This window comes from Candidozyma auris, chromosome 1 (assembly GCF_003013715.1).
Source record: "Candidozyma auris chromosome 1, complete sequence".
NCBI lineage: Eukaryota > Fungi > Ascomycota > Pichiomycetes > Serinales > Metschnikowiaceae > Candidozyma > Candidozyma auris.
This window is the reverse complement of record NC_072812.1, coordinates 2,928,777-2,945,563: the sequence shown is the minus strand read 5'-3', so window position 1 is coordinate 2,945,563 and position 16,787 is coordinate 2,928,777. Positions and strand designations below refer to the sequence as shown.

The 16,787-nt window shown below is 46.9% G+C and overlaps 3 protein-coding genes across 3 annotated transcripts; all 3 read left to right on the top strand. All coding sequences in view use genetic code 12, as the record gives it.

Moving 5' to 3' along the window:
- Positions 1 to 2,005: 2,005 nt before the first annotated feature.
- CJI96_0001353 (uncharacterized protein) lies at positions 2,006 to 5,416 on the top strand (the record flags this gene model as incomplete). The annotated part of the gene is made up of 1 exon (XM_029033042.2): positions 2,006 to 5,416. The coding sequence occupies one exon, from the start codon at positions 2,006 to 2,008 to the stop codon at positions 5,414 to 5,416; it is 3,411 nt and encodes a 1,136-aa protein (XP_028893357.2).
- An 814-nt stretch (positions 5,417 to 6,230) lies between these two features.
- Positions 6,231 to 8,112, top strand: CJI96_0001352 (uncharacterized protein; the record flags this gene model as incomplete). The annotated part of the gene is made up of 2 exons (XM_029033041.2): positions 6,231 to 6,255; positions 6,302 to 8,112. The coding sequence occupies 2 exons, from the start codon at positions 6,231 to 6,233 to the stop codon at positions 8,110 to 8,112; spliced, it is 1,836 nt and encodes a 611-aa protein (XP_028893356.2).
- A 2,942-nt stretch (positions 8,113 to 11,054) lies between these two features.
- Positions 11,055 to 16,721, top strand: GSC1 (1,3-beta-glucan synthase; the record flags this gene model as incomplete). Its single annotated transcript, XM_029033040.2, has 1 exon — positions 11,055 to 16,721. The coding sequence occupies one exon, from the start codon at positions 11,055 to 11,057 to the stop codon at positions 16,719 to 16,721; it is 5,667 nt and encodes a 1,888-aa protein (XP_028893355.2).
- Positions 16,722 to 16,787: the final 66 nt, after the last annotated feature.

Here is a 16,787-nt window from a genome sequence, read left to right as displayed (position 1 = left end):
ATGCTCGCTGACCGGGCATCAGTGGGTGACCAGCGGCAGATTTACGATCAGGGTTTTGTTGGCGCCAATGCGGTGTCTGCGCGGCGACGCACAAACCTGTCAAGGCCAGAGGAGAAGAGAGCTGGAGGTGAATATGGAGAAAGATGAGAGAAGAGAGGTTTGATGAGTTGAGGAGACGGCAAAAGAACGAACAAAGTGGTTTGGAATCGCAACTGCAGTAGGCGCCTGTGCAAACGTCGATGACAGAGAGTGAGCAGTGATGGTTGGCTGCGAAAAACACTGACGCCAGAGAAATCTCACTGGACACACCACAAAAGTATTGTCAGCAACAAAAAGCAAAAGTATGTAAATAACACATCCACAGTATCAAGATCCGCCCTATTAGACCACATGGCAAGCAAAAACGGCTTTTGTGCAACCACGCATCGTGGCAGCGCAACAGGGGCTATACGGATTCTTCTCTCACAGAGCAAGCCGAGATGGACGCAGAAACCACACAATGGAGAGCGATCAAAGAAAACGAAACAATTCGTACGATCAGCTGATGAAAACAAACAGATTCTTGCACTGCCAAAGCCCATTTCAAGAAAATTTGCTCAGTCACACCCCCAAGTGCTCTCCTTCCACCTCCCTCCATTGATGTCTCAGACCAAGCGGGAAGCGCAGAGCGGGAAAGCAGTTGCTGGGTGCACTGCGGCGGACGCCAGAGAGACCACGCGGGAGAGAGGAAGAAAAGAAATGACTCCCGCAATGGAGAGACCGGTTTCCAGTGGAGGACATTTTCGCAGTCAGGCCAGGTCCACCCGGGCCAGTGAGGCAGGCGAGGGTCCACTTGGCCCATCTCGACCACCTTCTCATGTTTCTATTTGCAACCGCCCACGGATCAAGAAGGCCCTTGGGCCTCGGCAGCAGCCGGGGCAATTTGCAACCGTCAAGACGCAGAGGAGGCGCCCTCAATGTGAAATAGTAGCTATTATGCTGGCAACAGCAAGTAAGCGCCCAATGATGGCCCAATTGGATGGCCTGTTTTGTCGATGATTGCTGTGGGGGGAAGGGCTTGGACTGAGGCGGTGTGGGAGACTTCACATTCAGGGAGGAGTGAGTGAGTTAGATCGGCAGAGGGAGGGTGGGTAAAAAAAGGAACAAAAGTGAGGACCCGCAAGTGCGAGGCGGTTGCGAAAACCTGCGCAGGAGGCAAGACCTGTGGGCCACAAAATTAAAAAAAGAACCACTACTTTAAAATTTTGGTGGTTGTAGTGTTTGCATTTGGTATGTGTTCCGATTCATCCTTCCAAAGGAAGATTCGTCTCTGTGTGTTCTGCTTTGTCACACATTCTTCATTCTTCCTCTTTGCGTTTCCCCTTTGTCTTGTCCTCTGTACTGTCTGGCCTTTGTGGAGGCTGATTTTGTTTACCTTTGGCCCCGATCTGGGTGCGGTGCCACAGGGCTCACTACTGAAAGTAGAGTAGTGAGTGGATTTAGGCACACTCTTTTGTGTGTCTCGCCTCTTCTTTTTTTCTCCCCGCTCCCCTGTTTGTTCCTTCGCTTCCTAAAAAGACCACCCTACCTTAGCAAGGCACATCCGGGCCGCAAAAATAACCCATCCCAATTCCAAGCGCCAGGCACACAATCTTCGTTTCTTGCTGCCCCCTGAGATCAAGATTTGATTCCACAAAAGTAGCTTCCATTTGTTGGTTTTATTTGTTCGTTAGCTTCTTCTTTTTGTTGTCGTTGTTTCTTCCAGTTTCCAATCGGCCGTTCCCCATATACCTCTGCCCGCCCTGCACCGCAGCGCACACCCTTCTTCTGCCACAGGGAAAAATCATCCAACTGCTTGCCAGTGTGTCACTTCACCAGATTCGAGGGCAACCGGCAAAATCCACATCCCCGAAGTCTTCAACATAACTTCGTCCCCACGTTTACTTTCCATTTTTCCTTCGCTTTTCTCCTGGACCTTTGGCGTTTGCCTCCCTCTCCTGCCCTCAAAGTTTAGTGTCTGCCGTCAATGGGTCTCTTCAAGAAGTTCAGATCTGACGAGAAGCGCTCGACCTTGAAGACAGTGCCTCCTTCTTCGTCCACTTTGAGTGTTCCGGCCAAATCGTCCTCAAACTCAGAGTCCTCTGGTGAAACGTCTGAGTTCTCCCTGGCCACATCCCAGCTGTCTCATTCGTCTCAGGACACCAATAAACGACACCTGGATCTCATACCGAGGAAACCTCCACCGGCAGCCACCGCTGCTGCTGTTTCCCAATTGCACAGACACCTGCTTCAACCTCGGATTAGTCCGGGATCAGCCATTGGCCCTACTTCTGGCACAGGCCAATTGGCCCGAGGCAGAGCCCTGATGCCACCTCAGCAGAGCGCTACCGTTCCCAATAGCCCAGCTCACACTGCCTTTGGCGGTGCTGGAGCTGGTTCTGCTGGCACTCGCAGAGTGTCTCACCTGGCATCCACGTCAATGCTGTCGACGGTGCCCATGCCGTTCTACCCAACGACACAGCCCGATGACTCGTTCACATCAGCGTCAACCTCAGCAGAAACTCTGGCTGATCTGGCGCTGGACGAAGATGAGGCAAAGCAGCATCCATACTACGACCAGTGGAAACAGTACTACGCGGCAATGGCCGGGTACAAGGGCCCACGCCAGCAGCAGTACGCCTACCAGTATCCACCGCAGCAGTACCAGCCTCCCAGAACGGCTTCATCTTCGAGAAGAGCGTCTTTCGCAGGCGTCAGCACGGGTCCTTACCAGCAGGGCCAGAATGGTTCCCTCTCGTCACTTTCCCATAATAATCTCAACGGCCTTGCCAACGGTGCCAATGGCGCCAACGGTGCCAGTGGTCTCCACGGCCTCAACGGCTCTGCTAACCAGAGCACCTGTAGCATTCCAGCAAACTCATACATGCATTATTACCAGGCCCACGAGGCTCGGGGCGTGGAGAACAGCGGCCTTGTCCGCAACTCTCGCATGTCCACTTTGAAGCTGAACAGGTCTTCTTCCGCCCCCTCACTCGCTAATGCACAAGATCCGAGAAACGTCAAGAACAGGGCCATTTCCGTGAACGTTACAACGCCTGGCCTGGCACTTCGTCCTCCAGATGCTCTCGAGGAAGATGATGCTCTCGAGGAGAACAGTGCTCCTTTGGATGGCGATTCGGCCGTTCCTTCGGCTTTGGCTGAACCCTCTACGAAAACTGTGTCTTTTGGGTTGGCGGCCATGGCCAACCAGGAAGGTGAAGTTGGTGATTTTGAACCTGTCAAGCCACCTGGGCTCAATTCTCGCACCCACACATCCTCAACCTTGGAGTCTGCTGTTTCCACTCTGACCAACGAGCAGGGAGAAACCCCTGGTCCACTTGTTAGAGAGGATAGCGCGATCTCTGATTATGGCAAGTACCTTTTCAACAGCACCCTCGACTCCAACGACCAGGATGACACCGTTGGGGAGCCTAGTGGAGACCAGGATATGAATGTCATTGATCCCGGTGTGCATGCAGCCATTTTGGCTGCAAACCCAGAGCCCCCAGCATCGCATATCAGTCATAATAAGTCTTCCAGCGTCTCAAGAAATGACTCATGTACTTCGAAGTCAAGCTACAACTCCTTGCAGAGCGAATCCAATTTTAGCGTGGGCCGCAAGCCCTCAAGAATAGCTACTCAGTCTGAGCAGCAAAGAAAGTTGTCTCGTACCCAGGGAGCAGACCGCCGTTTCCTGAAGCAGAGAGGCTTTAGACCGCCTATGCCTGGTCCTCCTCCTCCAATATTCACTGGTCTGCCTGGAATGCCTCCTTCGCCTTCTTCCTTGACATTTGGCTCTCCCATGATGCCATATGGCGGAAGCACGGAGAATATTCCTCCAGAGGGCGCCGCATTTCAACTTCAACAGATGCAGCAGCAGATTCAGCAGCTCCAGCAAATGCAACAACAGCAGATGCAAATGAATATTAATATGGGCAACCAACGCAACAGCAGAGTGAGTCTCTCACCCCAACCTCAGCCACGCTCCTCTGATCCAACAATTAATGCTAAAATCGAAGAGTTTATCCAGCTTCGCCAGACAATCGCTGCTGGGCATAAAACCTTCGACTTCAGGTTGAAGTGGGCCAAGATGTTGATCACCGCTGTCAATTACAAGCTTTATGCTTATGTGAACATCAAGGGTGACAATGTTCCTAGTGAGCATGCGGCTATGAACAAACTTACGTTTGTTAAGCTGGCCGTAACGCACTTGCAAAAAATGTTGAAGGAGCTTGATGTTGAGAAGCACACCCCTCAAGATAGAAGAATATTTGCTGAAGTATGTTACATCCATGGTTGTTTGCTTATGCACGACTACGTTCCCAAGTATGAGCAAGACTTCAATATTCAGCAAGACAAGGATGAGGCTGACCGTTTTTTTAGAAAGTGTTTGGAGCTCAACCCATTGTTCTTTAGGGCGCATTACAGGTTGGCCGTCCTTTTCGAAGAGGATCAGACTGAAGAGAGCTTCGATACTGCATTATATCACTACACCCAAGCTGCTAAATTGGGCTACAATCGTGCAATTTACCAAGTTGCTTTAATTTACTTGACTGTACCAAAGTCTCGTCTGTTGAAGTTCTTCAAGTACTTGAAGAGTCTTTCGGATATCGATATGGACTCCAAAGATATCAAGTTGAGTCCGGAGGATCGTGAAGAGTTGGAGGAAGTTTCGGGATTGGCGTCATTCCAGTTGGCTAAGATTTATGAGGGGATCTATCCTGGTGATTTGACCCCAGATGATGAGTTTGTTCAGTCATCCTTGGAAGTGGCACCAGTTAATTATGCAAAGAGTTTGAGCTACTACAACAGAGCTGCCAGACTCCATTGTCTTCAGGCTCAGGTCAGATTGGGCCACATCTACGAGAATGGAGACTTGAACAGGAAGTATAATCCAAACAAGTCTATCCAGTGGTTCATCAAGGCTGCCACCTCCCCGTTGAAGTTCAAGCGTCACCCTGAGGCAATGCTTGGGTTGAGCAGGTGGTTTTTAATTGGAACAAATGGTCTGAGTAAGTACATCCCCTACCCAGATCCTCAAGGTTCCTTAATGTGGGCGGAGAGAGCCTGCAAGGAGTTTAGTTTCCCCGAGGCCTTCTATGCCATGGGACAACTTGCTGAACAAGGGCTCGCCCAAGGAGACCCACAAGAATGGTACATGGAAGCATACAATCTTGGTTTTGCCGAGGCAGCAACAAAATTGCCAGGCTACCAACCGCCAGAGGTGCATGACACGGCTGATGTCGAAGCGCCTCTCGAGGAAGCTACTCATGAAGAAGCTACATATGTTCAAAATACACAGGGAGTGGAGCCTGTGGCCGACTTTGACGGTACTCAAGAATTTGTGACTTCTGAGACCCGTGGAGTTTGCTTCGATGGAGTTGCTGCTACTAAATGACATGAATACCATGAAGCAAACGAAATCCCCAAAATAACTCATTAAATTAAAAAGAAACATAAAAAGCGTCGCTCGCGAGGAGTTCGGAAAAATAATCATATTTAATCAAGGTTTATGCTTGGAACAAAAATTGTGGCGAAGGGTTGCATTGCAGGATGCGCCAGCTGTATAGATAGGATTCAGATAGCCAGTTAAACAAAACATCATCATGGTAAAAAAATTTTTGTATGTTTGCAACAGGGTGTATTCAAACGGTGTCATCCTATATGGATCATGGAATCGAGCTCTTGAGACTTACCTTCATTGTCAAGAATTAGGGTAGTTGCGGTAGTAGTCGTAATAGTGGTTGTAAGTAGTGGTAGCAGTAGTGGTGATGGTAGTGGGAGTTTTCGCAGCCATTCATTTAGCAACCTCCAGCAGATCAAAATCTCAATAAAAACAAAAATTACTTCATGAGGTTATAACGGAAGTCCAACATGACTTTCAAATAGTTTTTTTTTTGGGCTCTATTACTGTACTTCACGGAGGGTCCCATGTTGACATGGTAACGTTCGTTCTCTACATACAAATAGCTGGATTCTCAAAACGCCCATTTCTCAATGTCATGACCCATATAACTCACAAAAACCCTCCATTTCCTTCCAATACAATTCATGGATGGATTCTATGGGACACCTATTTCCAAATAGCCAATCCTTCTGGTCACTGTTCGAACTTCTGTCGGCTTCCGCCAACCAAGCGTCCTGCGTACACGTAGGACCATTTTTTTCTCAACCGTTTTGTCTCTACCACGTCCAAAGGCCATTACCCATTAATGTCTGAAACAACCCAATTTTTCTGTATGTACTCAGAGGTTATTTCTTGATTCACTCAAACTAACAACAGGTCGCCAGCCGAAGTCTGTGGACTTGATAGAAAACTACACTGAAGTGGAAGGTTTTCCCAAGCCCGATGCAGAGGTGAGATGTGCTCTCTATAGCCCCAATGGGCATGTTTTCGCCTACACCCAGCCTAGTAAAGTTGTGTTGGTGAACGTGAAAGACGGCTCGCTGAGTAACGAGGTTGTGGCCGAAGTTGACGTGAAGGAGGCGTTTGACTTGCATTTTTCACCCAACGGGAGGTATTTGGCCATATGGACAAGACCCCAATTGATTGATAGAGAGAGCGGTGTGTGGTCAGACAACATTCTGATTTTTGATGCCGAGAGCAAAAAAATTGTCACTAAATGGGCGAACAAGCACCAGGGCGGGTGGCAGCCTCAGTTCACTCAGGACAGTAAGATCATGGCGAAAAATTTCCACAACAAGGAGATTCATTTCTTTGAGGTGAGTGACAATTTCGACATCAAAAAGCCTTCTTACAAGTTCAAGCTTCAAGATAGTGCTGCTACGTTTCAGAACTTCCAGATCAGTCCAGGCAAGAACCCAGCGGTGGCCATCTTCATCCCAGAGAAAGGCGGCAAGCCAGCACAGGTGCTCATTTACAACATCCCCAGCTTTAACCAGCCGATTTGCTCAAGAAGCTTCTTCAAGGCTGAAAAGTGCCAGTTGAAATGGAATGCCTTGGGCACAGCATTGCTTGCATTGGCCTCGACTGACCACGATACCAGTAACAAGTCGTATTACGGCGAGACAAACTTGTATTTATTGGGCATTGCTGGCTCGTACGAGCGCATTGACTTGAAGAGAGAGGGGCCCATCCACGACATTACGTGGTCTCCCTCGGCCAGAGAGTTCGCTGTCAGTTACGGCTACATGCCTTCGGAAACGACCTTCTTCGATGCCAGAGGTAACGCCATTCACTCGTTGCCTACAGCCCCACGAAACACTATCATATACTCTCCTCATGGTCGTTTTGTTCTTGTCGCTGGTTTTGGTAACTTGCAAGGCACCGTGGATGTGTATGACCGTCAGAACAAGTTCGGCAAAGTGTGCACCTTTGAGGCCTCCAACACTTCTGTGTGCGAGTGGTCACCATGTGGTCGCTTTGTTTTGACTGCGACCACTTCGCCAAGATTGCGTGTGGATAATGGGTTAAAGGTATGGCACGCCAGTGGCCAGTTGGTCTACTACAGAGAATACCCTGAGTTATTTTCCATAACATGGAAGCCACAGCCTCTCGAGAAGTTCCCTGGTTTGAGACAGCTAGAATCAGCGCCCGAGCCTCAGCAGTCTGCTAAAGATTACCTTGCCAAACGTGCTGCTTCTCGAGGTTCTGCTACTGCCAAACCTGCCGGCGCCTACAGACCACCACACGCGAGAAACTCTGGTGTTGCTGCTACGTCCACCTCCTTGTACCAGAAGGAATTGCAGAGCAATTTTGGTGCTGGTGGCAACGGGGGCAGGAAGACAGTTCCTGGTATGGTTCCTGGGGTTGCTCCGCCACAGCAGAAAGAAGGCAAGAGTGCTGCAAGGAATAGAAAGAAGAAGGAAGCCAAAAAATCTGAGGGCAGCGCCAGCCCGGCTCCCGAGGGCAGCAATGACAGTGTTCCAGCAGAAAGTGGTGTTGTTGGGGGAGTTGTGTCGTTGGAGGAAAAGAAAATCAGACTGTTGTTGAAGAAAATCAGAGCAATTGAGACATTGAAGATGAAGCAGGCTCTGGGTGAACTGTTGGAGGACACGCAAGTGAGCAAGATCAACAAGGAGGACGAAATCCGGAAGGAGTTGGCAGATTTGGGGTGGACCGATTCTAGTTAGATAGAAGCAGCGAGCCAGCAGCTCGTGGAACAAAAAAAATTAGACAAATCAAGTGTAGAATTAGCTGTTTCAGGAGTACGTAGAGAAGACTCATCGAGAAAGCGACCTGAAATGTCTGTTGCTCAGGGTATGACGATGCAAGGGGTTTGAGATGGTAAGGGACACATATGATGAATAGAGTATTCTTTGAAAGTAGAGAGAAACTTTGTTCTTTCAAGAATCTTATCACTAAAATTCATTATTGTTTTTGATGTGTTTGATTTTTGAAAGGCTGAGTCGATTGAACAAGATATTCATGTATCAAAAATTGCATCAATGAAGATTTAGAGAATGGCTGCAAAATGCGCACTTCATTTCAAATTGAACACAAACTACGACGGGAAAAAACCCGAATAGAATTCCATATACATAGCATAAAAGGATTTCAACTTAGCAGAATCTCAATCAACATTTCAGGAGTAGACGAGTCATGAGAAATCGATTGAGACATCTGGCGATATCGCAGTTGGTAGTTCTAAGGGCATACTCCAGACACATCGGGTCAGGCGACTACAAACTCCTGGGGTCACCTGGCTGTTAAAGCCCGAGTCTCGCGATTGATCACATTTAATCAATCTGAATGGGTCATTATTCGAATTCTGTCTTATCAGTGCCACTGAAAAGGAGCAGCAAGGTTGCAATAGGCTTTTGAGAAATCACCTTAGGCGCGCCACCCCTCGATCAGAAACCGGTACCGAGGCACCAACAACTAAACCACTTTGGAATTGATCCAATAAAAAAAAAAAAAAAGAAAAAGGCAAGAAAAAAAAAAAGAAAAAGGCAAGAAAAAAAAAAATATATGTGATGGTATGCCAACCACTGAAAAATGGCAATTGCATCGTCCAAATCTTTCAAATCTTCGCCTCTCAGACTACGTTTCGCTGTGTCTCTACTTTAGTCGGTGTGCATCAGCCAGCAAGAGATAAACAGAGCACCGAGTGGTGAAGGAGGCGCGCAGCAACTAGTACCAGACGGCCACGGGAGTGGGAGCAGCCGGAGGCAGAAGTCGGAATTCCACAACCAGAGAAGTAAAAGCAGCATAGCTGATTTATAAGTATGAAGAACCACAAGCTAATGAAAATTGTAAACAAACCTGATTTGTATAGAATCTCAAATTTCCACCTCCCTCTCTTAGTAAATGCTACCGGCAAGCGACCCCTTGTGGTTGCAAAAAGTCTTGGGCAGTGTTTGGTTCCCAGGAACTCCTCTGGTCTCGCGCTTCTTGCAGGCCTCGCAAATCGTACTCGCACCTTCGTACTGTCTCTGGGTCTGGAGGATCCAGCGGCAGGACCCACGAGCGACAGAGGCCCAAGAATCAACACATCGGGGACGGTGGCAACAGCACGGAATGGAGGGTTGGCTTTTTTCTCTTTTTCCACCTTTTGTTTTTTTTTGTTTCTTTAAATAATTGAAATAGCCACTAAATAAGACGCCTTCTTTACATGAAACATCAATTCACTCCTATGCTTATCTCTCGTGGGCTGCTGGGAATTTTGCAGCTTCCTTTCTATACCACCTGTCGCCTCGAAATCAGGCGGGACCTGCGGTGTGCGTTGAGGCGGGCCACATTTTCTCTTATTACCTCAATTTTTTTTGGCGTTCGCGTCCCTGCCCGTTTTTCCACGGTCGTGCCTGGCTCGTGTCCTCAGTCTGCCACTGTACCCTTTGATCTGGATCGCTGCACCTTCTTTCGTGCTTTTTCTTCTTCTTCTCTCACCGCTGTTCGTTGTCGAAAGGTATGTTACCATCTAGTTCATTGACCACTCCGGCGACGTTTTAGTCACGCTCTTCGTGTTCTCCATCAAATTCCCTCCACAACCGTGTTTTTCCCATTCTCCTATGACCCCTGACGCCGAAACTGGCCTTGTTTACACTGAAGTTGTCCTAAATTCAACCCGTTTGATCCCGCCCATATAGACTAGACCACAATCAACCTTTGACCCCCAAATTGCTCCTTTGATTCGAATCGTTGGGCGTGCTATTGATTAGGGTTGGCACTGAACCCTCTGCGCCTCCATCACGTGGAGTACGGCACGTGAGCGACATGTCGGCATCATCGGCCAACTTGCCGTTTCACTACCCATACCGACTAAACACATCAAAAGTTTCACAGTATATCTACTGTCGAAGCTTATTGTTTTTGTGTTGGCAGACCATGTGCAACAACTAGAAATGGCATCACGTGAGTGAACTACCAAACGGTACCATTGCTTTTCCTTTCTTTTTTTTTTTTTTTTTTCTTTTCATGCGCGGACTGTCTCAAGTCTCTATCCAGGCCAAGGTGATATGCATTTGAACTGGACCGCAGAGATTTGGATCCAAGCAATTTAAAAATGAAAGGCGCTTGATACACTGGTTTCTTCGCTCACGTGGTGGATCAAATCAGCTTCTTTTTCTTGATCTGAATGAGTCCTTTTTTTTTGCCCGACCCGAGCAGATCATGAAAACCCGCTGGATCCGGCCACCTCCTGAACCCTGCACACAAACTGCCCAAAGGCTTTTTCTATCCCTTCCTGATTCGATCACTTGGTTGCCGTTTACATCTAATTGCTCGCCCATCGATTCTAAATTTAAATCGTGCTTCGCCCATCCAAGGCGCTTTTTGAATCCCTTTTTTGTCCTCAAATTATAGAAGCCGAATAAGGATCTTGGTTGTGAGATTTGAAAAAGGAAAGGTTGCAAATTCTCCACGATTCCCTCGATTGTTGGAGCTTCCTATTTTCTCGACTTAACGTTTCGAGCGTACCCTCATACGTTTTCCTGCCTCAGAAGACTCCCAAATCCGCGTTTCACTTTTTCTCGCTTGAGAATCCTTTTCATTTACCTCAGTCCTTCGCTACAGCCAAATAAAATCAATCAATAAAGCGTCTAGTGGCTCGCCAAACTTGATACTAACAGACTAGATGTCTTACGATAACAATCACAACTACTACGACCCGAATCAACAACAGGGTGGGCAGCCTGGTGGTGAGTATTACCAACAGGGCGCCTACGATGAGATGGGTCAACCTGTTAACTACGACCAGGCGGGAGACTACTACGACCCCAACCAGCAGTACCAGCAGCAGCCTTATGACATGGACGGTTACCAGAACTACGGACAGCAAGGTGCCGCTGGTTACAGCGCTGATCCAGAGGCTTTCTCTGACTTCAGTTATGGTGGTGGCCACGCTCCTGGCACTCCTGGCTACGACCAGTACGGCGCTCAATACACTCCTTCTCAGATGAGTTATGCTGGTGCCAGATCCTCAGGTGCTTCCACACCCATCTACGGTGCCAACCCCAACTACGATCCTTCTCAGTTTCAGTTGTCGTCGAACTTACCCTACCCTGCGTGGTCCGCTGATCCTCAGGCTCCCATCAAGATCGAGCACATCGAAGACATTTTTATCGACTTGACCAACAAGTTTGGTTTTCAGAGAGATTCTATGAGAAACATGTTTGATTACTTCATGACTTTGTTGGATTCGAGATCTTCTCGTATGTCTCCTGCTCAAGCTTTGTTGTCTTTGCACGCTGACTACATCGGCGGTGACAACGCGAACTACAAGAAGTGGTTTTTCGCCTCGCAACAAGATTTGGACGAGTCTATCGGTTTCGCCAACATGAACCTTGGAAAGATCGGTAGAAAGGCTAGAAAGGCCAGCAAGAAGTCCAAGAAGGCTAGGAAGGCTGCCGAAGAACACGGTCAGGACATTGACGCTTTGAACAATGAGTTGGAAGGTGACTACTCTATGGAAGCCGCCAACATCAGATGGAAGGCCAAGATGAACGTCTTGACCCCTGAGGAGAGAGTCAGAGACATTGCTCTCTACTTGTTATTGTGGGGTGAGGCCAATCAAGTCCGTTTCACTCCAGAACTCATCTGTTTTATTTTCAAGACAGCTCTTGATTACTTGAACTCCCCACAGTGTCAACAGAGACAAGAGCCAGTTCCTGAGGGTGACTACTTGAACAGAATCATCACACCAATCTACAGATTCATTAGATCGCAAGTTTACGAGATCTATGAGGGCAGATTTGTCAAGCGTGAGAAAGACCACAACAAGGTTATCGGTTACGATGATGTCAACCAGTTATTCTGGTACCCTGAGGGTATTTCCAGAATCATCTTCAATGATGGCACTCGTTTGGTCGACATCCCAATGGAAGAGAGATACATGAGATTGGGTGAGGTCGAATGGCAAAACATTTTCTTCAAGACGTATAAAGAAGTCAGAACCTGGTTGCACCTTGTCACGAACTTCAACAGAATCTGGATTATTCACGTTACAATTTACTGGATGTACACTGCTTACAACTCGCCTACGTTATATACTCAGGACTACGTTCAAACAATCAACAACAGACCTACCGCATCTTCGCAATGGTCTGCCCCTGCTATGGGAGGTATGATTGCGTCTTTCATTGAGGTCATGGCTACTGTGTTCGAATGGATGTTTGTTCCCAGAGAGTGGGCTGGTGCTCAGCATTTGAGTCGTCGTTTGGTGTTTTTGATTATCATTTTGGTCATTAACATCGTTCCATTCGCTTATTCATTCTACTGGGCTGGTTTGTCTGCCATCTCGAAGTCTGCTCATGCTGTATCTATTGTTGGGTTCTTCATTGCTGTCGCTACCTTGCTTTTCTTCGCTATCATGCCTTTGGGTGGCTTGTTCACATCTTACATGAACAGAAGATCAAGAAAGTACGTGGCATCCCAAATTTTCACTGCAAATTTCCACTCTTTGAGGGGCTTGGACATGTGGATGTCTTACCTTCTTTGGGTCACTGTGTTTGCTGCTAAGTTGGCCGAATCTTACTTCTTCTTGACTTTGTCCTTGAGAGATCCTATTAGAAACTTGTCCACCATGACGATGAGATGCAACGGTGAACAATGGTTTGGTGATACCTTGTGTAAACACCAGGCCAAGATTGTCTTGGGCTTGATGCTTCTTGTCGATTTGTTCTTGTTCTTCTTGGATACTTACATGTGGTACATTATTTGTAACTGTGTTTTCTCCATTGGTCGTTCGTTCTACTTGGGTATTTCTATCTTGACCCCATGGAGAAACATTTTCACAAGATTGCCAAAGAGAATCTACTCCAAGATCTTGGCCACCACAGAGATGGAGATCAAGTACAAACCAAAGGTGTTGATTTCGCAGGTGTGGAATGCCATTGTCATTTCTATGTACAGAGAGCATTTGTTGGCAATTGACCATGTCCAGAAATTGTTGTACCACCAGGTTCCTTCTGAAATCGAGGGCAAGAGAACTTTGAGAGCACCTACCTTCTTCGTGTCGCAGGATGACAACAATTTCGAAACGGAATTTTTCCCACGTAACTCTGAAGCTGAAAGACGTATCAGTTTCTTTGCTCAGTCTTTGGCCACCCCAATTTTGGAGCCTTTACCTGTTGACAACATGCCTACATTCACAGTCTTCACTCCTCACTATTCCGAAAAGATTTTGTTGTCTTTGAGAGAAATTATCAGGGAAGATGATCAGTTTTCGAGGGTTACCTTATTGGAGTACTTGAAACAGTTGCACCCAGTCGAGTGGGACTGTTTCGTTAAGGACACCAAGATATTGGCCGAAGAGACCGCTGCCTATGAGAATGCCGACGAAGAAGAGAGGCTGAATGAAGATGGCTTGAAGGCCAAGATCGATGATTTGCCTTTCTACTGTATTGGTTTCAAGTCTGCTGCTCCTGAATATACCTTGAGAACCAGAATCTGGGCCTCCTTGAGATCCCAAACTTTGTACCGTACTGTTTCTGGCTTCATGAACTACGCAAGAGCTATCAAGTTGTTATACCGTGTCGAAAACCCTGAATTGGTTCAGTACTTCGGTGGTGACCCAGAAGGTTTGGAATTAGCTTTGGAGAAGATGGCTAGAAGAAAGTTCAAGTTCGTCGTGTCTATGCAGAGATTGGCCAAATTCAAGGAAGATGAAATGGAGAACGCCGAGTTTTTGTTGAGAGCTTACCCTGACTTGCAGATTGCCTACTTGGATGAAGAACCCCCATTGAATGAGGACGAGGAACCACGTGTCTACTCCGCTTTGATTGATGGTCACTGTGAAGTATTGGACAACGGTAGACGCCGTCCTAAGTTCAGAGTTCAGTTGTCTGGTAACCCAATCTTGGGTGATGGTAAGTCTGATAACCAAAACCATGCTATCATCTTCCACAGAGGTGAATACATTCAGTTGATTGATGCTAACCAGGACAACTACCTTGAGGAATGTTTGAAGATTAGATCTGTTTTGGCTGAATTCGAAGAGTTGAACGTTGAACATGTTAACCCCTACGCTCCTGGCTTGAAGAACAACAATGACGAGAAACCTGCCCCTGTTGCTATTTTGGGTGCTAGAGAGTACATTTTCTCCGAGAACTCTGGTGTTTTGGGTGATGTTGCTGCTGGTAAGGAACAGACTTTCGGTACCTTGTTCGCGAGAACCTTGGCTCAAATTGGTGGCAAGTTGCACTATGGTCACCCGGATTTCTTAAACGCTACTTTCATGTTGACAAGAGGTGGTGTTTCTAAGGCACAGAAGGGTTTGCACTTGAACGAAGATATTTACGCCGGTATGACTGCCATGTTGAGAGGTGGTAGAATCAAGCACTGTGAATACTATCAGTGTGGTAAAGGTAGAGATATGGGATTCGGTTCTATTTGTAACTTTACTACCAAGATTGGAGCTGGTATGGGTGAGCAGATGTTGTCCAGAGAATATTACTACTTGTCTACTCAATTGCCATTGGACAGATTCTTGTCATTCTACTACGGTCACCCTGGTTTCCATATTAACAACTTGTTTATTCAGTTGTCTTTGCAAACTTTCATGTTGGTGTTAGCAAACTTGAACTCTTTGGCCCACGAATCCATTTTGTGTGACTACGACAGAAACGTTCCTATCACTGATCCATTGAGACCATTTGGTTGTTACAACTTGTCTCCTGCGATCGACTGGATTAGACGTTATACCTTGTCCATTTTCATCGTCTTCTGGATTTCCTTCATTCCTTTGGTTGTTCAAGAGTTGATCGAAAGAGGTCTTTGGAAAGCTACCCAGAGATTCTTCAGACATTTCATTTCTTTGTCTCCGATGTTCGAAGTGTTCCTTGCTCAAATTTACTCAAACTCCTTGTTCACAGACTTGACCGTTGGTGGTGCAAGATATATTTCTACCGGAAGAGGTTTCGCTACTTCTCGTATTCCGTTCTCAATCTTGTTCTCCAGATTTGCTGATTCTGCTATCTACATGGGTTCTAGATCGATGTTGATTCTTTTGTTCGGCTCTGTTGCGCACTGGCAAGCACCATTGTTGTGGTTCTGGGCTTCTTTGTCTGCTTTGATGTTCTCTCCATTCCTTTTCAACCCACATCAATTTGCTTGGGAAGACTTCTTCATTGACTACCGTGACTTCATCAGATGGTTGTCTCGTGGTAACACCAAATGGCACAGAAACTCTTGGATTGGCTACATCAAGCTTTCCAGATCTAGAGTGACTGGTTTCAAGAGAAAGTTGACTGGTGACATTTCTGAGAAATCCGCTGGTGATGCCTCGAGAGCTCACAGATCCAACGTTTTCATGGCTGACTTCTTGCCATGTCTCTTCTATGCCGCTGGTATTTTCGTTGCTTACACTTATGTGAATGCTCAAACGGGTGTCACCAGGTGGAGTGTTGATGGCAGAGACTCCACTGAGCCAATCAAGGTTAACTCTGTTGTCAGAATTGTGATTTGTGCACTTGCTCCAGTTGTCATTGATATTGGATGTCTCGGTGTCTGTCTTGGAATGGCTTGTTGTGCAGGTCCAATGCTTGGTTTGTGCTGTAAGAAGACGGGTGCTGTCATTGCAGGTGTTGCCCATGGTGTTGCAGTTATTGTTCACTTGGTTTTCTTCATTGTTATGTGGGTTCTTGAGGGTTTCAACTTTGCTAGAATGTTGTTGGGTATCGTTACCATGATCTACATTCAAAGAGTCCTCTTCAAGATCTTGACCTTGTTGTTCTTGACCAGAGAATTTAAGAACGACAAATCCAACACTGCATTTTGGACTGGTAAGTGGTACAACACTGGTATGGGTTACATGGCCGCTACTCAGCCAGCCAGAGAATTTGTCGCCAAGATCATCGAGATGTCTGAGTTCGCCGGTGACTTCATTCTTGCTCATTTGATTTTGTTCATTCAATTGCCAATCTTGTGCATCCCATTGATAGACAGATGGCACTCCACCATGTTGTTCTGGTTGAAGCCTTCAAGACTCATTAGACCACCAATCTACTCATTGAAGCAAGCCAAATTAAGAAAGAGAATAGTCAGAAAGTACTGTACTTTGTACTTTGCTATTCTTGTGCTCTTTATTGTCATTATTGCCGCTCCAGCTGTTGCTGGTAGATTCATCGCCGACAACCTTGGTGCTAACATGAGCGGTACATTTGAAGGTCTCTTCCAGCCTAGAAAGGTGAAGAACAATGACACAGGTAAGGTCTCCTCCTGGTGGTCTACCAGTGACGTCAAGATCACTTTCTGGAGTTTCACTCCAACTACTTCCAACGTCTATACTACAAAGGCATTCTAATGCCCTAAAGTCTGTTTATTATTCTATATTGGTTTGAATTATACATTATTCGAGAATTCTACAAGC